General features: G+C 38.0%; 1 protein-coding gene across 1 annotated transcript; it reads right to left on the reverse strand.

The window, feature by feature from the left end:
• Positions 1-1,715: 1,715 nt before the first annotated feature.
• KDSR (3-ketodihydrosphingosine reductase) lies at positions 1,716-26,233 on the reverse strand. The gene is made up of 10 exons (XM_030265410.4): positions 25,932-26,233; positions 19,177-19,266; positions 18,007-18,063; positions 13,067-13,132; positions 12,823-12,918; positions 11,666-11,857; positions 9,878-9,961; positions 7,491-7,574; positions 5,607-5,708; positions 1,716-5,230 (listed from the first exon to the last, which is right to left on the reverse strand). The coding sequence occupies exons 1-10, from the start codon at positions 26,037-26,039 to the stop codon at positions 5,111-5,113; spliced, it is 999 nt and encodes a 332-aa protein (XP_030121270.1). The 5' UTR covers positions 26,040-26,233; the 3' UTR covers positions 1,716-5,110.
• Position 26,234: the final 1 nt, after the last annotated feature.

The raw sequence follows: 26,234 nt of genomic DNA on the forward strand, positions 1-26,234 counted from the left end.
CTTAATTTTAACAACTTTCTTTGAAGCACCTGTTAAGCACCTGAAAAAGAGTGTTTCCCTCAGCTGGAAGTAACCTATATTGTTAAAAATTTCATTTTAGACTTAAATTTTATATACATTATTTACAGTTGGTATCTTTATAGATTGAACCCCTTTTGTCGGTCAAGGGAGTTGATTCTTCGTGCTTGGTAGCATGATTGTGTTAATCACGTATATTTTGCTCTTGCCCCTTATGTTTATTTACATTGCTCTAGCAGCCGACTACAGAATCAACTTCAGAGTTAGAACTGGAAAGGTTTAAAATTAACATGGGGATTCCCCTTCAAGCTGAAAACAAACTTGTTTTCGACTTAAAAAAAAAAAAAAAAAAATCAGACTGGATTGGCAGTATTCTACCACAGAGGAGACTTAGTATGATATTCGTCAAGGTTTCCCCAAACAGCAAACCTGCCAAATCAATTCTATGAAATTAATCTCCCACATCAAATTAGATTCTGCCTCGCCACCCTCCACCCCCCTCCAAAAAGTACATATGCATCTTTTGGGTAAAAAAAAAAAAAAAAAAAGTGCACTTTCCACTTCCTGCAAGTTTTTCATCCAAAAGCTTACTAGCATTTTTTCCCCCCACTGCAGACCATCACCCATGGTCAGCCTTTCCCACCAATTTAGAGCAACTTAGGTTGAAAGTAGTAAAAGAGAGGATGAGAGGCATGGCAAGACAGACACCTTTTGAAATCTCCCTCCAGTGACAGAGGAAAGGAAATTACTTCATGAGGCTTATAGTACCAGCTTTTGACAGACAATCATGCACACACCTACTCTATAGCATGCCTGGTACTGGTTGTGCAGGAAAAAACCCAATTAAATGGAACTACAAGATAATCTTATTTCACTTACAAGGCTAAATTATGAAAAAGATTGAGGAGCAATCTGCTTTGGCCTGCTACTTGTACTGAACTGGAAAAAACAGGAGCTCCAGTTGCAAAATGGCCTTCTCCCATTTAAAAACTTAGAATATTGGGGAATTAAAAGATTAACATCAGCAACATATTTTAGACAGCATATACTTTCCTCAATCCATCTTTGATTTTGTCTCTCTGATAATTTAATACAAATGTCTCTTTAAAAGATTGAACATTTGAGATTTTGAATTTACATTGAGAATAAGTATCTTGGCACTGCTTTTCCCTCACTATTATGCTCGGGGCAAGCTACACACTCAAGCCCTTCCTACCACAGAACTCCAACATAATACAGTGATTTTCTACGCAGCTGTGTGCTCAGTGCTGGTACAGAAAGACATCTGCCCTATTACTTCTATTGTTTTCCACTAGGAAGAATGAGCATTGCTTTGCTCCTCAGGATTCTCAAGCACTTCCAGAGTGCACAAGCACTGGTTACATACTGGCAATACCTCCAGCAACAAAGGCAGGTTTTGTCAATTTAATCTCACTTTCATTATAGTTTGAGGATACTGGGTCTACGGACAATGCCCAGTCAAATATTTTACATCCTTTTTTACTTCTGCCCTAAGCTGCTAAAATGGAAGGACATGTTGCCCCCTCTGCTGTCCTAAAAATTAAGAGACTCCTGCTGAGCTAATCTCAGGTTTAAAAAAAGAAAAACCCAAACCAAAAAACCCCACCACACCAAAGCCCTGCAAATGAAATTATCCATTGCTCTTTATCCTCTCAAAGAAGTTAAAAGTTACAGGCTTTGTTGATTCTCCATTTATTTTGAGAAATATAAAATATGAAAACTAGTTTACAGTTCTGGCACAAAAAATGATGTCGCAATAAGCACGAAGTTTCTTTTTACAAATAATGCTATATATCTTTTCCATTTGAAAGTGCCTAGAGTTTTTCACAGCAAATAAACTTTATTCACCTATATATTTTTTCCTTATTAAAATATTAGATCTATTTAAATTGCACGTGAACACTTGTGAAGTAAACTACAAGTAAATTATAATAAATCTGTATATAAAGCAAACAATCACTAGAAACTACATGGAATGGGAAAGACTATCAAAGCCTAAATTGAATCTTAAAGGATGACCAAGAAAACAAGAGACAAGACAGCAACTGATATGGCACAAGTGATTAAATTATTGACAATTAGACAGTAAGTAGAAAGTAAAGCCTATTTGAAGATCTTCATGGAACTAATACACTGCTAAAACATTTCAATGCAGAGGTTTTGTAACATTTAAACTGGCAAGGTTTTCAATTGCTAAACATTTTTCCACAAGATTACAAGGCATCTCCTTCACTTTATACTGGACCTTAAAATGAATGCATTGGTAGATAGAAAATGTACATAATAAAACAAAATTTACAATAAAGGTTGCTGTAGTTGACAATTTACCTTGTTTTGACAGTAAAACAGTGGAGAAGTTTATCAGCTAAAACTAACATCATTAACTTGCAACAGCAGAAACAAGAACAATGAAAAAGATTATTCTTCTTCCTTACAAAACATACCTTGTTCCAATCTCCACAGCTGCTGAGCGGTTCAACCTACAGTTTCACTGTCAATACAACCAGTTACACTATGCAAAATCAGGTCTGCAAAACTGAAGTGTCTATAGATCAGGGCCATAACTTTCACCTGGTAGTTTTACTTATCCAGATACTTGCACTGAATTCTATCAGTTATGACTGGAAGGTGAGTGGTGATCCAAGATGTCCAACCTGAAAGCTTTAGAGGCCCAGCTGCCATAGTGTTGTGTATGCTCTGACCTTCTGGGTCATTTTTCTTAAACGCAAACCCTTTAACGTTCCAAGTTGAAGATCCAAAAAATTCAAGTATCCAAAGGCTTACTGGTTTTAAGTCCTGACCTTCAAGCTTGCGCTGGTATCAAGTCACTTAAATAAGCACTTCTTTCAAACTACAACACAACCAATTCACCCATTTTGGTATCTTTTCCAGGTGGTCAAAAGAATATTTGATGTGCATCAACACAGGAGTAACATAGATCATAGGGTCTGAAAAAGTGTTCCAAGGCCAGGTTGAATGGAACTCTGAGCAACCTGGCCTAGTAGAAGGTGTCCCTGTTGATGGCAGGGGGGCTGGAACGAGATGATTTTTAAGGTCTCTTCCAACCCAGATCACTCCATGATTCTATGAATAGCATTGTTATGTTGCTTTAAGAAACACAGTAATGTTGACAATGGATGTATGATAAATGCTCCTTTATGTCATTCACATTAAGCAGCACAGGAAATACAAATGCACACTAGATTTCTTTGCACTGAAGCCAAGCTGTTTAAAAATGCAGGAATACACTATATTCTCAAAATTAGTATTATATTATAGGCATGCACAACCTCACATATCTAAACAAAATCAGGAGGCAGGACCTAAAACACAGGCTTTGTGAAAAATTCAACAGCACCTCAACATTTGCAATCTAATGAATTTTCACCACTTAAAATGAGAGCGCCAATGTGATCCTCTCCAGAAAAATGTTTATAACCAGGTATTAAAGTAAGTTTAGTCTATGTGAAGAAAATTTGAAAAGTGATCAACCTAATTCAGAGAGGGGAAAAATTAGCCTCAATAAATTACATTCCAAGGTTTACCAGTTAACCACCTAAGAATGTTCATCTCAGTTTAACTGAATACCTCTTCTTAAATAGATACAGAGAATCTCTCTCTTAACAATAGCAATCAATTTTGCCTATTTTGGTTGTTAAATATTACTGTCAAAGAAGTGAAAGTGCCCAGTTTTACACATAATTTTAGATTCAGAGTACTGAATGAAAATGGAAATATGACATTGAAAACACAGCAGTGCTAACAAATACAAAATATGCAGCTTTTGAAAAAAAAAGCAGCTCACAAGGCACTTATACTATAGTGGTCCATTAAACAAACTGTATACATTGTGCACCCTTAAAACATCATTATTATGCATCAAGCTTTTTCAGTGTTAAACAAGATTTATTAGAAACAACCACTGGATTCTGTGTATTCTGAAGCAGTTATTGAGCAGCCTTGTTTCATAAAACGTAAATGAAACAAATCAGAAGTGGGTCATATAAGGACAGTATTTTATGTAATTTGTCATGTGAAAGCTTTTCTGTGCAGTGATAAAATGCAGTGTGGAAGGCAATTCTGACACACACCTCTCCCCACTCGTGACCCCTCTGCCCTAAAAAGCTACATTCCTGCTACTGGAAGAGCCCGGCATTTTAATTACAATTGATTCTATCATCAACTATTGGCTTGGCTCATTGTTTGCAGCTTTGAAATTAATGTGCATAACAGTAGCATTAAGCCACTTTCCTTTCCAGATCAAAAACTGGCAGATTAAATATCTGTAAAAATTGTACATTGTTTCAATGGCTTAAAATGCTGAGTTATAAGTGACACACTTGATACTGGTTTGATTTTTTTTTGTTGTTGCTCTCAACGTATTTCAAAGGCCAGAAGGGCTACAGACCCAATCACATCTCATAGCATTTCTCTGTGGGAACGGGTTCTTCATCTCCCTTTAGAAAGTATGCATATATTAAACCATACTTTTTAATTACTCCCACACTGAGAAAGCTTGGATTATAAAAACATATTTGCGATCTTCAGGTTTCCACAGTCGTATGTTGGACAGAATAAGGAAAGCTGTCATTGACAGAAGGATCTGTAGATTGGCCAAAGGAGAAGTTAACATTCTAAATCAAAAGCAGTCCCAAAATGTTAGCAAAAGGTACCAACTTGTTCAGGGGACTTCAGTCTACTTCAGCCCAGTCTGTCCTGGTACTTATTTCATCCATAAGCACCAATGTAAGAAAACTTAAGTATTTGTCCAGAATTACCACACATAGTCCATTCTCAAATTCTACTCTGCAGATCACTTAACGAGCTCTCCAAATTCTTTCCAACTCAAATCACCAAAAAAAAATTGCATCTAATCCTCATTCACACTTTTGCATAGTTTGGCATTTTCTGGATTTGTACTTTTGTTTTTTCTTTCATAGCTTTTGAGGGGACTCCTCTGTCACACGTGCAAGTATTCCAACCTAAATCCTTCAGGAGCAAAACTGAGTCCCACTTAAGCAGCAAGCTGTCCAGGACTGCTTGACATTCTTCTTTCCACTCAAAGTAAAGATTACTCAGTCTTATCTGCACTTTCAGATTTTTCCCTTTGCATCATGCAGCGACGAACTATGCTGTCAAAACTTCCTAGGTAAAATAGGCCAATGATGCGAAAAATGCCCATGCAAACAACCTGGAAACAGAGAGAAACAGCTTTCAATTCATTTTGGATCCCAGACTGCACCGTATTATTGAGTAATAAAATTTTTTTAAAATCCCAAGTTATAGGTAGGCATATTATATAATCTTCAGAAAACAAACTTACCAAACCAAGCTAACTATGCAACAGTTCAGGACTGAGTAGCAGCAAATACTCTCAGCTCCATCACCAACTTGCTGCTTCAGCTTGAAAATACTACTGCAGTTTCCTAAACCCAAGTGCCACAGTATTAACAGCCCATTCTTTTCATCAAAGGGCTGAAAAGAATCCATTTCTTCATCATGTTCTACTTTCTGATATTATTTTAAACTACCAGAAATTATGACAACAGGTACTTTCCAAATCCTACCTGCTGAAGACCTTCAGTAATAGAAGTGACTGGTGACATTCCACTTGTCAATATTGACAGCATGTAACCATCTGATCCAACAGAACTGTTGAAATTCCCTTGCTGGATGGAAGGATTAAGAAAACAAAAAGTAATTTCCCCAGTTGTGGCAAATCATGATGTGTCTTATTTCAACAGCTAATCTTGATGGACACAGATAACTGATATCACTAACAACAAATACTTAATTGTAAAAAAATATTGGCACAATTAAGAAGCAAAATACTCCAAAATATTCTGGGCTGTACAGCAACATTCCAAAAGGCATTCCTTTAAAAATGGAAAAGGGAGCTAACTTCTCTTTAGAGAGAATGTGCTAAATTACTGCAAATTTTTACAATTTACAACATTTTCTTCTTGAGGCATACTTACTTCTGTAGAAAATACACTACAGTCTTCACAGCTACAAGCATATTTTAGAAACAGAATGACACTCTAACTCTACCAGATCACCAACCACAACTGTAATTGTATGACAAATACAGCTTGCCTTTTGTTAAAATTAGCTTTCTTTTCACATGAGATTTGCAAGGGGGTGTATTTTAAATGCTAGGTAGTAGGTTCTCTTTCACCTACATCAAGGATTTTTAACAGCAAGACACAGCTTGCTAAGCAATTCAGAAGAGAGAGAAGGGGGGAGAAGACACCAGGAAGAAACCCCAAGCACCAAACAACTTTAATTACTTAACAGTAAAATTGCAGTTCTACAACTCTTACTCCCAAGCCTCTCTCATTTGTTTTCATTTGACTCGATGCCAGAAAACAGACTTTCTGAAACACTGTGGGACTAAATCTATGAAATGTGGAAGTGAAAGGAAAAGGTGGAGTTCCTGATTCAGGGTTAGGGGTAAAACTATGCAAAGCAGTAGAGGTTATTAGATCTGATTATTTCCCAAAACATGCCTGAGAGTACACAAACACTTTCTTGTTTTCTATGTCTCTGCTAATTGCCAGAGTGCATAAAGACCATGCCTGAACTAATATATGATCCAAAGTGTAGAAAGCATGGTATAAATATACCAGATGCTTAAGATGAGAGAGAAGATTAGTTTTCCTTAATCACCAGAGAACAATACTCTGTTGAGGTAATAATCACTTTTAAAACAAAATCAGACATAATTTCCTATTTATGTGCTGTATTTGTGAAAACACTGCAAAAACTCCACAACTGAACACCTGCTGTAGATGTAAACCATGTTGAAGATCAAGAGTATTTGGAACTGCAAAGTAATTGCAGATTTTAGGATTCAATGGGTGTGCTTTATTATAATGAAATTTCATGTTCGTTTCTATTCTGAGGTGCTTTATTAAGCACGCAGGCATTCCCTAGCACAAAACATTGGAGAAAAATCCTCAGAAAGGCCATCCATTAAGAACAGCATTTTATGTATTTTAATCACTCATAAATCACATACTCCAGATAGTAAAAGCCAAAAAAGGTCAACTGCCTTCCTTTATTGTAAAATTATTTTTATATGAACTCATTTTCAAGAAAAATGAGAGTACAGCAACCTTTTGAGGTTAGACAAATGGTATTTGATATACAAAAAGTCAATAGTTTAGTGCTTTCAAGTCAGTCATAATCCATCTTTGAGACATTGCATCATACTGATGCATCATTTTATTCTGTCTGTACAACTTCAGATACCTTTTACTTCTGAGAGACTGTATAAAATCATTTGTGGGCACAGTGGCAAAAGAAGAATAAAGAAAACAGCTCGTTCAAACTACCCTAAGAGAACTGTTTTGTGTTAATTGGTTTTACATTTAGCATAGCCATTATCTTACAGTCACAGTCCTAGTCTCTTTAACACAGAACATGCTCAAAAAACACAATTTACTTACTATGGCATCTTTCACTATAACTCTGGCAACTTGTTCTGCTTGGCAAACAGATGAGGTCTCAGAAATTAGCTTCGTCTCTAAGGGCTTTAATAGAAAAACACCAGTTTAAGTTTGACTAACAACACACAGGAGAGAAAAACATGGTCAAATTTTGGGTTGGGGTCTTTTGTCACGGATGACATCGCTGCTAGCAAGTGTCACCTAAAACACCCATTTAAACAAAGGTATAAGCATATTTATAAATAATAGTCCAATTTTACAAAGGGAAATGACAATTTATCCTTGAGTAGTACTTTTTTGTATATAGTTAATTACTACAATGAAAATGATGTTTTTTTCCCCCAAGTATTTTATTTTCACTAGAAGCTATCAAAACACTTTTAACTATTTTTCCTCAATACTTAGAGTCGTTCATTTATGTTTTTTGCCATAAATGAACTATAAGATAGGCCTGAAATATTTTAAGATCCTATAAAACAGCTTGGGTTTTTTTTTTCAGCCCTACTCTAATACTGGAACTAGTTTAATTCTGGAATTATTCTTTTTAGAAAAAGCACTTCTAGGGAACAGTTGAGCAACTACAGGTTTCTCATCATCAATTCAAAGTACTACAGTAATTAAATTTCATCGAAAAGGGCCTATTTCCCAATATTTGTAGAATTATGAGTTCTGATTTTATCAACCAAGCTCACTGAATTTTATTTTTTTTAGTATGTGTATTTTAAAGGTTTGCCAGTACAAATCACATACAAAAAACCTTCAACATGCATTCCTAGAGTGATATGGCTCATGTCATCAGATCTCCATTTCACAGCCCCTTATTTACTTTTGAACTTACTAGTCAGTATCAAACAAATCTGAATGAGATACAGTGATATCAGCAGTAATTAAAATACTCTAAATCTGGGGAAAAAATAGCAGCTGTTCAGGACCAACAGCTAAAGTTAGTGACATGTTGGGAATAAGCCAGGCAGAAATCGGCCATTAAATGCTTGATCTGGCTACTCAGCTGGCCAAGGCATGGCTGTCATTTGTGAGGCAGCTACCTCAAAAGAAAAAAAGCTTACTGAATAAACACAGGAAAGCTGTATCCTAGCTCCTGACATTTTCTTTTACAATATTCAATAACTACAGAGAAAAATAAGGAGATGCAAGATAGAGGTATATGTTCTAAATAGTATTAAATATTAATATTAATTCAGTAGTATTAAATAAAAGCAACAATAAATGAGTATCTGAAATGTCAGAGCAATGCAATATTACAGAGTTTTAAGGTACACTAACATGCTAGAAGCAAGTCATCCAAAGAGGTCATACAGGCTAAAACAAAGCAGAATTCCCTCCTAAAAGACAAAATATTTTTTTGACAAATAAGATAAATCTGTCTGAATCTCTTTCAAAGAGAAATCTTAGATGAACAGTACATTCTCCTGGTGCCTGCTGGTGCCCTGAAATAGGCTAAAAATCCTAGAGAATATGCAAGCTATACAAGTATCTGCAGATGTCTAATCCTGGCACTTTATGTGGATGTGTGGGAGTATACATTTAATACAGAATATCTGTATCAAGAAATGATGAAGTAAGAATTGTGTTATACAATCCCTACTGATTCCTATTCAAAGGGTGAAAGACAAAATGGAATTCAAATTCAATTTCCAATTGTATGTGATGGTGCATGTTGAAAAGATGATAGCCTTAGATACCAGATTTCTAGTTCACAGTATGCAAATAAAAAAAAAAGATTTTTTTTCTGGTTACCTGAAAACAGAGGGCCTGAATGTAATTTTTAGAATTATACTTCACATGTATGGACATGGCAAATGACAAGAGGTGACTAAAGGTCAAAATTTCACTTTTAAAGTAATCCAAATGAAAAAGGCCTCCTGCTGCTGACACATCCTTTTGAAAAGTGATACTGCCATTTCCACTATGAACACAGTGCCAGAGAGTTTCCTTTCTACTGTAATACTAGAGAACAGCCATTACTGAACTGGGTCATTACATGCATTCATACAATATGATCTTGTTGCAGGCTCCACTGAAGGAACTGATGTTTACTTTGATCTGTCACATCTATCACAACAGCCACACATTATCGAAGATGCAAAATGGGAATATTATTTTTTGGTTAATTAAGCTTTAGTATCAAAACAAATGACTTTACTACCCCACAGCAATATTCTGATTGCATGCAAGAATACTTTGGAATGTTTCAGATTTTAAAGGCAAGTATTAAAGCCACAGAACAGGAAACTACACAAAATTATCCTACAAGCTGTATAACTCTGAATAGTTAAAAACTGGTAAAATTGAAGTGTTTAAGAGTACTTCTTAAAATCCTAATATGCTTTAAAAATACTGATTTCAAAAACTGAAGGACAACTTACCTTTGTTTTACTTTCTTCTGCAAAGCCAGGAGTATCAGTATCTGGAGGATAGGCCACTGTTACGTAGACATTGTAAGGTTTTACCTGTGTTTTACAAAAGCATTAAGTGTTATCTTAATACTGACAGCTTTTACATGTCCCTTATAATTCCATCATTTTCTCTTGTAATTAATAAGTTCAGCAAGCAACAATTCAAATTGCTTCTAGGTTTAAGTACTCAGCAATTTCAAGACTTGCAGCTTTGTCAACTGAGAAACAAAACAGCAAAGATTTTTAAAAGGCAGTTGTGGTGCTTTTTCTCATAAAATTTCCTAAAAACTTTGCAAACTTTTTGATGAATCTTGGTAGTTTTCAAGACACTTAGGAAGAATATTAAAGTAGTTTGGGGCCATAATTTTACCAATTTCAATTTCTAAAAGAAGACTAAACCACTGTCAAATACCACTACCCAACATTTATAAACACAAGGCCAAAAAGGCTTTCACCAAGGAAAAAAACCAACAAAAATGTAAAATTCAAATTTGTTATCTTTAAGAGGTATACTCAAGTCTCAAGGCTTTTCAACCCATGGTATAAACTTCCAAAAGGTCAAAGCCTAAGGAGACAAAAAATAATTGAAAATGTGAGGGAAAATGGAAGGTCTTACATCAAGGATTGTGTTTATTTATGTATTTGTATGGTTATGTCATAGAATTACATTGTTTAGTGCAATCCTATTCAAACTGCTACAGTGTAAATCTGTACAATACAAATAAAAAAAATTAATGAAAATATTCAGAGGGCTACCATAAAGCAAAATGTTGTAAAACATTGAGCATTTTTATTTATGTTATGAAACATTCTATACTGAAAACACTTCCTGAAATACCACACCACACGCCCAGAAACACCCTGTTTTTAGTCTTGAATAATTCAGTCTACACAAAAGTATCTGTCACCAGTCTGAAGAAAGACCCTGCAATCACACTGTTCTATTTGGCAGACCAGAAGTGATTAGAGGCAGTTTTACCCCACATTCTTATCCTGATCAAGGCATATGACAGGGACTATGCAAGGGTCTGAAACCAAAGAAAGGCATTTTATATATAAACACGTAATTACTCAAATATTTATTCTTGACAGGAAAATGACAAAATATCTCTCTTACTACAATGTACTTAGCCACCCTGTTCCACTGAACAATGGAAACAGTGTTTGTGTCATTTTGGTCTTAAACATAAGCTTAGATCACTGCAGGATGAAAAGCTCATATATATCAAAATATAGAAGGATGAGTGACTGCAAACCCAATTTTTGTTTTGGTGGATAATTCTCAAGTTCTAGCTTCGGAGTTTTACAGTTTAATATAGTTCACATACCACTTACCATGGACACTCAAACAAACTGGCAATCTCATGCATCCATGTGATATCTTCAGTACCATTTTGCACTTAGAACCTTGAAGAAGGCTTTTAATCAAAAGTCTTAAAAATCTAGTCCTTTTAATTAAAATAAAAATTTAAAAAACATCTGCACATGTGGTCATACTCAGTTTTAGGAATAAGACTCAATCTAATCCCTCTTATGCAACTGAAATCAGGTTAATTTCTGCAACCCATGCAGAGCAATAGTATTGTACTGATGCCAAACTGATATTGCCAAATGAAGTCAAATAACACAAAGATATTAGCAAAGCTGCACAATACAAACCCCTCTCACCCTATTTATATGAAAATGTCCAGTGCTAAACAGAACAGTCAAAACAAAATTGTTTATAACCAAAATTACTTAAAATAATTGCACACATACCTCCATTTGCAGGGCTTCAGCCAACCCTCGAAGAGCAAATTTCGTGGGAGAATAAGCTGTATATCCAAACAGGCCTAACTGCCCAGCCTGGGATGATACAAAGACAATCCTTCCCATTCTGCGTTCCTTCATGGTAGCGATTACTGCTCGGCTTGGGTAAACACTCCCCAGGTAATTGACTGCCATTAATCTCTGTACAAACAATATGAATATTGGCGTATTTGAGCCTCAGATCCAGAATTCTTCAGCTGTTTGGTCTTATTTATAAAAAAAGCTCTACTTCAGTCTGCTTTAACAATCAAGTTCACCAGATCTTTTCTGGCAAAAGAAACAACTGTTTTCTATTCTACAGCTTCATAAACTGTTTTATAGCTAAAAATCTCACTACATGCCAAAAGAAATCCTGTAAGTCTTAATAGCATCCAGGATACTGATAACACTGTGAACCATATGGCCTTGAAGGAAAAAGAACAGTATTTCAGGGAAAATCTAACCTGAACAGCCTCCAGGAAGCAATAGATTTATGCATCATGCATGAAAACATACTGAAAGTTTAAAGAGCTTTCTAAAACAGGAAACAGGAAAAATGCTATGTATTTACATGTTTCTGAGATTTTATTCTTTGCCAGGATAAAGGGAAGTCTTTAATTTCATTCTCTACAAGACATAAAACACAACTGATAGCCTATACAAGCAATAAAAAGGATGATTCAAATTTATGATAAAATTATGTCCATTTAGTATTTTCAAATGATTCAGCATTGTCTGTAGATTAATGAAAGCCCGAGGGCTGTGGGCAAAAAGTAACCAAAATACAGGTGTTTTGGGGTGTTTTTTTTGTCTTTTCATCAGAGCGGCAGGTTCTCAAGCTGAAACAATTTGTGCATCTCAGAACTGAACACTTATAACAGCTGCATTTTTCTTGAACAGTTTAAAAATATCTTTTTAAAATCTTCAGTAGAAAAAAATGAAACTATGTGAAATCCTTATGGGAGAAGTTAGAGGCAACCTTTGCAAATCTGAAGAGATTCTGCACAAGCTAGCATAGGTCAAGTGTAGCACTGTTCAAGTCTGAAGACATGGGAATGCAATCTAATTGTTAGAATGGTTAAATAAGAAATTATCATATGATAAAATGAAAAAGTATGCTCACTCACTTCAAAAGAATTCACTTCAATATCCTCAAATTTTCCTGTAACTGATGTTCCTGCACAGTTTACAAGCATGTCAACTGGCCCCAACTTCTCCTGAGCCTGGAAGAGATGACAGAAGTTAATATATATTTTTATGAGGAAAAACCTTCCTGTATCACCGTACCAAGTAAGAAAGTATTTCCAACAGAAATATAACACACAGAGATAAGTTTCTTAAGATACGTAGGTGAATCAGTTATTTTCTCACCTGTTTTAGAACATTCTCCACCTGTTCGTAGTCTTTCGAGACATCAACAGAAATACAGAGTACAACCTAGAAAAGGAAAGTGAAAGCACATTTTCACAACACAATAAGTCCAGTAATTGTTGACTTAGAGCCTTTCAAAATGAAACAAGCCTAATGTCATATCTTTTCCACAAAAAAAAAAAAAAGTATTTTTGACAAGATATTCTGCCTTCTAGCACATTGGAGAAAGCAGTTTCTGCTACCTCCAAGCTCCTCCCTGTCACAGACAGATTCTAGTATAAATCAAGGTTGCATTAAAAACAAATAAGCACCTCATGTTCTTCAAAGCAGTGACTCATGTGCAAAGTACAATTTCTAATTTACTGTACTAAGACACAGTAACTACTGACCAAGTTATTTACATGAAGTTTAGTAAAAGCTAAGACAATCAAAGTTCCCCAGTGATATGTTTAATTTCCAACAGCTAAACCTAAGTCAAACCATTTGTATGGCTTAGGCTCATCTTTAAAGAAAAAATGGTTTTTTCCACCTCATAGCGAAGCATGGTTGCAGTGCTAGTTACCCTGAAATGGCAGCACCAGCACTGCAAAAAAAATCTGTTCCAAAATTTAAAAAGCAAGCATTAAAACCCTACTAATTTTAGTACTCACGATGCACACTACCTCCTTATTTCACTATTTTTTTTAAGAATAGTAGTAAACCTGGTTGCATAATATTTAATTGGGACACCTCAAGGACAAAATGAAAATAAAAATTCTATGAGAAACTGACTCATTGCACACTGTCATAAATATCTAAAAAAGTGAAGGCATGTGTATATATTTACATCTTGTCTGAATATCAGACATTAAGGGGTTTAGTTTGAAAGACACAGAAAAATTAAAATAACCACGGAAGAAAGAAGCAGAGGGGAAGGGTGGGCAGGCAGGATGAAGAAAAACAGATTATACTGATATGGGTTTTCAGCTAAAAGTTAGGTCCTGTTTTCCTTGAAAGTAACTGACTACTTTCAGCAAGATGGTCTCAGAATCTAGGTTTTCAAACACCTTCAAATCAACTTCTGGCCAAAGAAAGCACTGCTTCTTTTGCGTTACCACTTCCAAACTATAAGACTGCTGCAAACACCAGGTACTGAAAAATAAACTACTCTTTCTGCTAAGCCATCAACAGAACTCTGGGGCAATTCCTCATCTTGAACAGAAAAGCCATCTCCTATTGCAATAATAGGAGGGATTCCAGTATTCTTATTCCAACTTCTATTCTTTCTGTTACTTTGGTCAATTAATTTAACAGTCAGAGATTACCAGTCATTACTACCAGTCACTTATTACCAGTAGCTGGTAATAAGTATGCTCATGACCACTTACCATGGAGCACGTGGGCAAACACACACACACACACACACACACACACACACATACACAAAGGCTCACCACAGTGTCAGTGTCACTAACTGCTCTGGCAGCCAGCAATTCGTCAGTCCTGCCCCTGGTCAGACTGTGACACTTCTTAGCTGCATAAACAGAATCTGCCTGCCATTCCTGTACAGCAGGTTGGCTATTCCTGCCTCCCAGCATTGTGTGCAGTTGGACAGCAGAGTAAACGTGTGGCACAAGTTATTGGCAGGAATCCCCTTAAGGCATTTATTACATTTTGGAAACATTTATCTTTTTTATAAGTTTAAGAACAGATCAGCAGCTGAATGCAAACAACATTGAACTATCATTTGTATTTCTTTGCCAAGATCAGTGAGGAAATGAAGTAAATCATGGTTCTCTACAAAAATTGGAGCAATTTGTTAATTTAACAGATTGCATAGATTAGTTACACTGTGATCAACACACTCAGGAACTACCACAGCTTTTACTGACTACTATCATGCTTTACAATCCACATCTTTGCTTCTATTATCACACATTCTTTCTACTACCATATACTAATTACCTGTACTCCAAAATATGGACCACAGATCCACATCTAGTACACTAAAAGTAGTCTTATACCAAGCCCTGTTCCTTACATTTTGTTCTAAATATTGCATAGTGTTGGATCATTAATAAAGCTTTCCCCAGTAAAAGATCAACTCAACACCAGTAAAGTAACTGAGATTATTCTAGATTAGAAAAAGGATTTTAAAAATACTGGGAAAAAACTCAAAGGGTAAGGATTTTACCACAGTCCACATCTACATCCATAGAGATTGCACCATCAGCACTCTAAATCCCAAGGAAAGCTGAAAGGTACAGATACGCCAGACTCTGGTTGTCAATGCTTGGTTTCAAGTATGTATCCAAGAGCTCAACAGTGACAGCACATGCCCAAGAAAACAGTAATCTTTCCTGAGGATCTCTGCCCCTTGACATGGGACCATTCAGTGTCTTCAATGACACAGACAATGAGATCTGCAGGAAGCTTGCAGATGACACCAAGCTCGGCGGTGCAACTGACACAGACGAAAGACAGGATGCCATCCAGAGGAACCTGGAAAAGCTCGAGAAGTGGGCTCTTGGGAATCTCATGAAGTTCAACATGACCAGGTACAAGGTACTGCACCTAGACTGGGGCAATTCCCCCCCTGCCCCGCTGCCATTGATGCAGGCTGGGAGATGAACTGATTGAGACAGATTGAGAGCAGCCCTGACAAGAAAGGCTTGGTGTGCTGGTGGATGAGGGGCTGGACATGACCCTGCCATGGGCACTCACAGCCCAGAAAGCCAAACATGTCCTGGGCTGCATCCAAAGCAGCATGGGCAGCAGGGCCAGGGAGGGGATTCTGTTGCTCTGCTCTGTTCCACCTGGAACACTGCATCCAGCTCTGGAGCCCCAGGAAGCACATGGAGCTGTTGGAGGCCACAGAAATGACCAGAGGGCAGAGGGTTGGAGCATCCCTCTTAGGAAGAGGGCTTAGAGAGGGGTTTGTGTAGCATGGAAGAGGCTTCAGACAAACCTTACAGCTGCCTTTCAGTATCTACAGGGGGCCTACAAGAAAGCTGAAGAGGGGCATGTGATGATAGGTCAGGGGGAAATGGCTTAAAACTGAAAGACAGTAGGTTTAGATTAGATATTAGGTAGAAATTCTTTATTGGGAGGCACTGGCACAGGTGAAGAGAAGCTGTGGATGCCTCATCCCTTGAAGTGTTCAAGACCAGGTTGGATGGGGCTCTGAGCAATTTGGTCTAATGGAAAGTGTCCCTGCCAAGAACAGGGGAATTGGAACGAGACAATCTTCAGAGTGCCTTCCAGCCCAAACCATTCCACGATTCTGTGATCTACTAAAGGTAAGAGTCAGTGTATGTTACCTACACCAGGCATCACCTTTCTCTACAACCTTAAAGTAATCCTTGTGTACAGCTTCTCTGTTCATCTACTGTCACTTTAGAGCTCTTGATCTGTTGTTCCAGCACCAGCTCTGCCCCAGACTCCCTGCCTTCTCCAGTTCTGTTCTTTCCATTTGGATCAGTCAGGCTTCCCTGAGACCACGTCCGCAACCCAACAATAGCTACAGAGGGGTCAGCCTGCCCACCACCTCTGCTGCCAACTGCTTCACCTGGCTGCAAGGCTGAAACTGATTCTGCAAAAAAACTCATAGTCAGTCCACACTGGAGCTAGCTCAGCCTTGAAGGTGCTTTTGGAGATTTTCATTGAACCTCCTAGGTACTAGCACTGAATAATAGACTTTCAGAAGTCAGAATCTATCAAGCTAGGACAGATTTTAACAAGAACATCCTGACACAGTGTTTGACAAGAGATTAACTGCAATGCTAAGCTTGGGAAACTGCTAGAGAAACTAAAAGAAAATGGTTATCAGGATTTTTTTTAATGGGCAAAATACAGCTTCTCCTCACCTCAAATGGCTTAGATTTTCAAACAAAGTTGATCTGAGTAAGGCAGCATGCACAGAAAAAAAAAAAACCAAACAGCTTCAGCCATTTGACAAACATGTAAGAAAGCAAAGACAGAATCTTATCTTATAAATGGAGGTATTAAAAATTTTTGCTACTATAATAGCATTTTTGCATGCAAATATTCAGCTTTTTTTCATTGCTTCTTTTCAACAGAATATCTAGTTTATCAATTTAAATCTCTAAAGTTCTTTAGAACTTTAAAGTAAGTTCTCAAGTGTAAGTAAATTATCAAATCAGCTGGGACTGAGGGCCCCCTAAAAATTATGGACAAATAAATTAACTTTTATTTGTGATCATGAAAGGAACTTAATTACTAAGTTACTTTTATGATTAGCAAAGTTATGAACACAAGAAATCAGAGATGTTAATAGTTTTAGTACTATTTCCCATCTCCTCTTCATTATTACTAGTAAGAAAAAAATTGTTTTACTATTTCACCTCACACAGCAAGCTTAGCTATTCCAAGCTAGTACTTCTGCAAACTCTAAACCATTGCCTTCATGCATAAGTGCATTATCTATTCAGCAAAGCAGCTTCTGTGTTTAGAAGTCTCTGAACTTCACAAATTTAACTTGCGTAACTGCTACAGTAATTAGTCAGGAAAAGGAACAGAAGTATGACATAGTGAAATAAATCTCGGAACAAGCAACTAAACTTCTTAAAGATAGATGCTGTATTTATGAATTGCAAAAAACATGGTATTTGAGAAAAAAAAAATTTGGTTCTTCCACATAATTTGAAAGAATAAAATGCTCATCAAATGACAGTAAATTACAGCTATCCAAAAAAGCATTCTACACCTACAGATGAAGACATCTCTTTCTAAGAAAAGCAGGCTAATGCACTAGCTAGGCAACATCAAATATAGCAAGAGCTCAGAACATCTCATGTAAATAGACTGGTATTCTTGAATCCAAATACTGAGTCCTCACTCAGTTTTGCCAAGCAGCTTTGTTTTAAATACAGGACCAGTGAACTGTGTTGTTGTCACTGTCTTAAACAAAACACAACAGCCCCTCTTGGCAGTGAACTTACCTGCTTGTCATTAACAGAGTACTTTTCTATTTCCTTCTTCGTCTGCAACAGCTTATTCTGAAATGGACACAAAGACAACTGAAAGATAGTTCTGAGAGCAGTATTAGTCCTCAGTACTTCAATAAGGCTTAAACCCTAAACCCCCCCCCAAAGTTATCCTCAAATAGCTACAGCACTTTACTGTCATTTTGAAGACTTACAAAGATATGAAAACATGAAATTTATCAAGAACTCTGTTCTTCACTTTGTGTTCTAAGCCAATAATGACTTCCACAGATTTAATGCTTTTGTTTCATGCTACAGAGAGCACCTAACACTGTAGGTATTGATTTTTCTCCTTTATTTTTGGCTCTATTTTATATTTATGTGATATTACATAAACATTCCTGCAGAATAATCACCGGCATGAAAATCTGGTAAATTCAAAGTGTAATAATCCTTTCAAGAAAAATTCTCTTAATTCTGACTACATTCAAGGTTGAATCATCTAAGTCCTCAAGTGTAAGTAAATTATCAAATCAGCTGGGACTGAGTGCCCCCAAAAATTAAGTGCTTTTGTTTACAGAATAATTAGGTTTTTTTACAACAAATAAAAAAAAAACCTGTCAAGAAAACAGAGTAATTTCAACTAAATTCTGAATACCTCTTATTTTAAAAAAAGCAACAACCAAAAAAAACCCCAAAAAACCCACAAACAAAACCAAAAACCCAACAAAGCAATGCTTTTTCTTCCAAAGCTGTCTTGATTAAGAGTTTTCCACTAGTAAAAAATATGATATAATGCTGATTAGACATCAGTACAGTTTGTGAATTTTAGAGATGATTAAACTCCCACGTTACTTACTGTAGGGAAATTCCACAGGTTTAACCAATATAGGGGTTTTCTGATTTTGTGCTCTGGCACAAATCTATATAATGATATAACAAATGCCAATAATAAAAGCAATAGCACTGGCAAAGTTTTAAGGCAAGCTAATCACAAATTCCATGTTGGGCTATGCTTCTTAAAAAGGCAACCACCTCTGCTATTCAAATGCATTAATCTGGAATGCTTAGGGTCCCCTTAAAATATACACTGAAGAAGTATGAATAATCACCGATTCCAAAATTATTCCCCACCTATACAGATTTTGTGAACAGTTTAGCCAGTAAAATTACATGTACACTTACCTCATCCCTTGCAATCAGTGTTATGAAAGCACCTTGCTTATAGCATTCAATAGCAATACATTTTCCAATTCCACTGGAGCCTCCAGTTACCTAAAAGTTGTTTGAAAATACCAGTGTTAGTACACTATTCTCATCCCTTCTCACATACGCATGAGTCAAATCACATGAAAATTATAAAAACATACTGAGGTTAAAGTATCACCCAATGAGACACAAATACAGAAGATGCACTAAAGCTAGCTTACTTATGAAGTATGAATGAAACATAAGATCTGAATAGATCAATGAGCCTTTGCCTCTGCTCTAAAACCAGTTCTATCTCAGTGGTAATTTTTGGTCATTTCTGTTGTCAGGCACACTTAGACCACTCCCATGTGGGTGCTCATATGTTCCATAGGTTATTTCTAAAACCAACAATTGGCCCTTTGTAGTGTATTTTTTTCAGTTCAAGTCAGAACCTTGAACTGCCCCCATTCCATCCTGCCATTTCAATTTAGTGGGGATGCCAGCATCTAAACTTCCATAATCTTTTCTTCTTCCTCCAAGCTGTAACACCTGGATAGCCTTATACACAAACGGGAAGTTAGTATTTCATTAATATTAGACAAATATAGGTTGATGGCTACAGTCCTGCATCATATGCTGCAGGAATGTACCCTGACAAATCATACCAATATAGAGATGAAGGCCACCTTACCACCTCTCACTACCCTCAATAAACCTACTTATGTACTGCCTGTGGAACAAGATGTAGGCGACAATCCTTACCTCTCTTTTTGACTAAAATAAAAATGTCTGCCTGACATCTTTAGGTGACTTGGATCAGTCTCAGTCTGCATGTGTCTTTGCTTCTAAGACACTGGTATCTTTCTTGTATACCCAAGTTATTTGAATTTTCCTTAAACAGCATATTAAAACTCATACTGGGAAAACACTGGAACAAAATACCTAGAAGCAGTTATTTTAAAGATAACTACATAGATTAAATGAGTTCAGAAGAACAGGAAGAAGATTAAATTCAGATTTCTTCAGAAATCAGCACCTTTTGCTCTCTATCAAAACCTTTCCAAAGACTCCAGTGAAAGGTTACCTCCTCCATTTTAAGAATAATTAGTGTACCAATGAAGATCCCAATCTCTAACTATACATCCTATCAAAAGCCTTGTGTTGTCTCCTCAATAGGTAACGTCTCAGTTTTGTTTTCAGAGATGCATTATCCTCAAAATTCTTTCCATTCCTGGAGGCAGTAAAGTCAGAAGAGTCAGAAGTACATTCCCATGAGTCACTAAACTCTTCTTTCATTTGAGTATTTTACCACTAGCCTTCGAAAACACCTTAGTGCAAATAAAATAATCCCAGCAAAGATTTACGACACAATCCACAGCTCCTGATTGGTTCATCTTGAGCCGTAAATGGGCATAGTACTCACAAAGATTAATTTTGGCACTTAAGGCTTCCTCTGTTATTAGAGAGAACTGCTGCAGATTAACTTCTGACTGCAAGATCAGCTTCACACTACCCAAACCTTTGAGGTTAACTCCAAGATGTGTGTCCTGTTCTGGAAATGCAAAACCATGTCTGTAGTATTATGAACCAACAATGACAGCTTTCAGAATAAGTAAGTCCATAAGAGTGTGAGTGTCAATAATCGATTTGTGACTTGAGCAGAACCACAGAACTAATTTAATGATTCATTACGGAAAGAAGCAACAAATATACTGAAATTCTTAGAATAGATTGCAATATTTCAATACATATCTGAAAAGGTTAAAATAGTTTGATACATTCAGGCAGCCCACAGATCCACATTATGTGTGAGATGCTTCGACAGATCAGCACCAGGTAGACCAGCACAAATCAATGGGCATGGATGACTGCTCCAATTCCAATTTTTGGTGAGACAGCTGACTCACCAGCTGACTACCAGCACAAACTGGCAACTATCAGGAATCGGTCAACTACACCAGTGCTTGAGGAACTCTCTGCAGGTGAAGGTACTGGCACCAAGCCTCCAGCTTGTCAAACAGCGCTAATGTTCACGTCGGAAAGAAAATGTCTGAAGTCATGCAAGAACAGAAAGAGGAACACTGGACAGAGCTCATGTCAGATTGGTCAATGATAAAGTGCAATATCAATTAGCTGGGAACTTTAGCATTTAGGTGGGAGGCTGCTACAAGCACATGGAAGGTTGTTACTAATACATCTTTAAGGAGCATTCACTAGAAGTGCTAATGTAATAGCAAAAAAAAAAATCCCCAACACCAGTGAAAAGTTTGCTTTGTGCTAAAATAAAGTTAACCTAAGCAAATCTTTGAGGTCTGTTAGTTATGTAAGCTCCTAACACATGCTCAGAACTAAGGGAAGAGCACACACCTGCTCTGTTAAAGACAACATTATTACAATTACTTACCCTTGCGGGCCAATGGTTCTACACTGCTACTGCATTTCATTAATTCTGGACATTTGAATTTCCACTAATCCCATTTTTAAATTTTACTGTAACTCAGCCTCAGAGGAGTTACCAAAAATAAAAATCTGGCTGCTGCAACTCAAATCACAGATTAGTATTTTGACAAGAAGGCACAATTAAAACTTAGTATTAATTCAGATCTTCAGAATGCAGCACTTGAGCAGTGTTACTGAGCTGTTTCTATGTTTAGAAAGAACAGGTACCAAACTAGGTATGCCAAAAAGTGCCTGGCTCCAACTTGTTGAGCTATGATCCTTGAAAAACGAGTTTTTAAGTCACAGGATTTATTTCCCCCTTTTAAATGGAAACAGTGGTGTGAGGTACAGAGAATTGATCTATTAGATCTTCAAGTTTGAGATACTGGGAATTAATTTTATTTGATGCGACAGTCCAAATCCAAATTAACTGAACTGTCATCAGGAATGATCAAGACTTGATATGGCATCTCCAATAGAACTCAGTAACTTTCACTCGGAACTGGATGCAAGCTGGCTTCATGCTTTTAGACTGATAGAAGGTTCTACTGAAACAGAACGTGTCTTCAATCTGCTCTAAGTGGTTAGCACGCCTGACTAGACTCAAAATGACGTCTTGTTGAGCCACTCGGATGTGTCCAAACCACAGATCTTATCACTCCTAACACAGGAACGACAGTACTGAGACACCAAGATGGGCCTTCCTTAAAGCTGACCACAGCTACCAGGCTGGGCTCTGCACAGAAGTGGGGAAATTACTGGACTAGAGACGACCCACGTGCAGAAGGGTTTGGCATGATCATCCTGAACTACATCCACATGAAAAAGGGCCCTTGTCAAACTGAATGGGAGACAGTCCCAAGCAGGTAATGTCTTTCCATTTCCTGCCATTGCTAATCTGGACTTTGATAACTGCATTTATAACACTGAGACCTCAGGGGTTTGGGCTCTTCTCAGAAATTCAACTTGGTTTTAGAAAGATAAGGCTGAAACAAGGGGAGAAGATCAACGTTCATATTTCAGCAACGAATTTTTAAACATCACTCAAGAACTTTTGTAGAGAAACTTAAGAGAGAACATGTACAGAGAGCAGTGTAACATCCCTGACAAAGGGCAATTAAATGTGGTCTGAACAAGCTTAATGCAAAAGCAGCAGCAGTGACTGCCTTAGCCTATTTTCATATTCCTGTCTACTTTTACAGCCAGTTACCAAAATACTAGCTTATTCTCACTGAATTCATGACATGTACTAGTTTGCAGCCTGAGACCAAAGGAGAGAGATAAAGCCAATGGCAAAATAAGAAATGTATTTAACTACCTTCTGAATTACAAAGCACAAAGAACTGCATCTCTACAGCACAAAAATAACTTTTACACCCTTTCTTTGAGAATGTTTTCCTAGTCATGCAAGAAATAAAAAACTATTAAGCATCTAAGAAGCATTTTGTTTAAAATAAGCTAAACCTAATGCCTGAGCCAATTTAAGAGCAGAGAAGGCCCTTATCATTTAATGGGGTAAAGAAAATACATAGCAGATAAGGACATGGTCGGGGTGGAGAGGGGGTGAGGAGCCCACAAGATTAGATGATGAGTAATTTGGAGTTCTCTAGACTCTCGTTCTGAAGAGCACTCCTTTTCTAAGAAAAAAGGACTCTTACAATTCTATGATTTCTCCAGCAACCATGTCTCACCTAACATAGCAAGGGCTTCCATCACACAAATGCACAAACGACTGTGGGAGAGGAAAAAGAAAAAAAACCCCTCAAGTTTTCTGCTTCAAATTCCTATCCCAAATGGCAACCAGAGTAAGTTATTTAGCCATAACTCAGACATCTCCTAACCATAACTGCTAGAAGTAAAGAGAAATAATTTTTCTGAAGGATTTAAAATGAAAAGAATGCTGACTTAAGTTGAAAATAACTGGTATGTAACAGCCTCTGAAATTGCCCAGTGACCTTCCTTCAGAAATGTAACACATTTCATTATACTTTCAACAGACCCTCAGAAAGAAATGTTTCTAGGGAAGACTGACTTTTTCTGCTTCAGTAAAGCAATTTATTCAGGTGTATTTTGAAAAGTTATCATGTGCAATGACAATCACTTACCCTCTTGAAAGGTCTCAACTAGCTATACACAATTTGCGAGTCATTATTCTTTTATTTATTTCGATAGTGGGTTTAACTAAGGCCTGATACTTGAACAGATTTTGATCTTTTTCTGTGAGAAGACTTCAAAGAAGCCCTTACATAATGTTACGGTCTTTAAATATTTTCATGAAGTTCCTCAGTCATTTCAGTAGCAAAGAATGCTCACTCCCACCATATGGTTAAAGAATTTACTTTACACACACAACATGGGAAGTCTTCTTGAATAGTATTTCCGATTTACATTACCATCATCCAATACTCTTCCTTATGCATGACATTAGGGAATCTGAAATCCACAAGTACAAGTGTCCAGCATTATTAACAGCATTTATACGTCTAAGAACTAGTGACCTTCAAACCAACTGTTCCATATTTCATTAGTTTGCATAAGCACTTTAGGAACATAACTGAAGTCAAAATAAAGCAAGCAGTTCTACAAGCAGTGACATCAATAAAACTGTTTGCCTACTTGATGATTTGTATCATCAATATATTCACATAGTTAGTTTTCCGAACTTTTTCTTCATCAATATATTCATATAGTTAGTTTTCCCATTGAACTCCTAATTTTACAGGACTCGCAGGAATACTGTTTTTCAGACTTCTACTACTAACAAATTGATCTTAAACTGCTGATTAGCAGCAATGGTTACAGGGAGGCTTCTCCAACAAAAACAGCCTCAGCATTTTCAATGTGAATTTGTTTAAATGAACCCTTCTGATTGGAAGAGCCAGTACAGTAGCTTTTAAAGAGTTTAATAACTATACAGAATGAACAAAACTCCACGTAATCACTGCATATATAAATAAATAAAACCAACCAACCAAAATCCATTTCACTTTTTATGTTTGCTATTCTATTTCTTTACGAAAGTCACAGAAAGTGCGTTAAGTCTCCTTCACATTTGCCTCAAGAATCATTAGTCCTGCAGGGAAACAGCCATAACCTAAGAACCTTAATGCAACCTTGAACACACCTCACGCAGAATATGATGCTGTAAAGCCAGTTACAGCATCCAAGTTAACACCTACTGCATAAAGCAACTGGGGAGCACTGTTGCAATTTCAAAATATCTTAATCATTCTGGGGACAGCTGCATCCTCCAAAGAGGAACTCCAAAAAATAATAATGAAAAAACCAAACCAAAACTACTCACAGTAGATTTAAACAAACAGTGAACTGTAGCTTTTCTGCACAAAGCATACCCTGGAGATCTGGAGGTAAACTAAGAAAGCTAATTCTAGGACCCTGAATCTTTTGAACTGCTTAACTCATTTGCTGTCATGTGCCCAAATTCACTATTTTGTGATGCCACCTGAAAGCACCCCATCTTCTGTTCCCCTCTTTCCAAGCCACACACTCCTAAAACTTCAGGTGATGTACTACTCATGGCCTCTTTCAACAGTATGCTCTTCCAAAGACTTCCTTCTACCATCTTGTCGAAATATTGCTCAAAGACATCCATATCTATCTATGTGCTTAAAGATGAAAGGGCGCCCAAGTGTCATCTGACCACTTCCTTTGTATTGGTTCTTCCATTTCCTCATACCTGACTTGGTTTTTTAGACCAAGGAGATAATAGATTTGGCCTTTGGTTTATGCGTGTGTACACACACCACGTCACTACCCCGGCAGATGCTAACAGAAAAGAAAACTCGAGGTAACCGGTGGCTTGGAGAGTACAAAAGGAATGTCTCAAAAAGCCAGCGCTGAGATTGGAAGATGGTGACTCAGACCATCGCCTTAAGCCAACCGGGACACGCAGCGGTTGTCAGAGCCATCGGGACAAGTCATTTCCTTATCACCCGGGACTTGTGGCTCCCGGTATTTTGGTAGCTCGGGGTGCCACCGCCAGCTTTCCACGATTCCTCCCGGACCCGTGGGCACTCCCAAGGCTGGCGCTGCCCGGCCGCCACCCCGCTCCGGGTGCCCAATCCTCCCTTCCACACTCCCAGCCTGGGGGCCCAGCTGCGCCCCCGCCTCAGAGAAAGCGGCTCCCTTCCCGCCTTCCTTCCCTTTCCCGGCGCGGGGCGGGCGGCTCGGGAGCCATCCCGGCGCCGAGGCCGAGCGGCAGCGCCCGCCCGCTGCCTCCTGCCGCGGCGAAGCGGGACGGCCGCCGGGGACCCCCGCCCCGCGCCCTCCCGGAGCGGCGCCGCACTCACCACGACGTGCGCGCCGGGCAGCTTCAGGGACTTGGGGCTGATAAGCGGCGACACCATGTAGAGGAGGAGGACGAAGGCCACGATGAAGGCGGCGGCCAGGAGCAGCATGGCTTGGGCTGCGCCGGCGGAGGAGAGGCGGCGGGCGAGCGGGGTGCCGAGCCCCTGGGGCGGGTGTCGCGGCGCGGGGGTGGCGGGGCCGCCCGTCCGCTGCCCGTGCCGCGGCGGGACCGGCGGGGACGGCGCTGCCGCGGCGGGAGCGGGAGCGGGAGCGAGCGCGGCGCGGAGGAGGCGGACGCGGGAGGC

Source organism: Taeniopygia guttata, chromosome 2, assembly GCF_048771995.1.
Source record: "Taeniopygia guttata chromosome 2, bTaeGut7.mat, whole genome shotgun sequence".
Classification (NCBI taxonomy): domain Eukaryota; kingdom Metazoa; phylum Chordata; class Aves; order Passeriformes; family Estrildidae; genus Taeniopygia; species Taeniopygia guttata.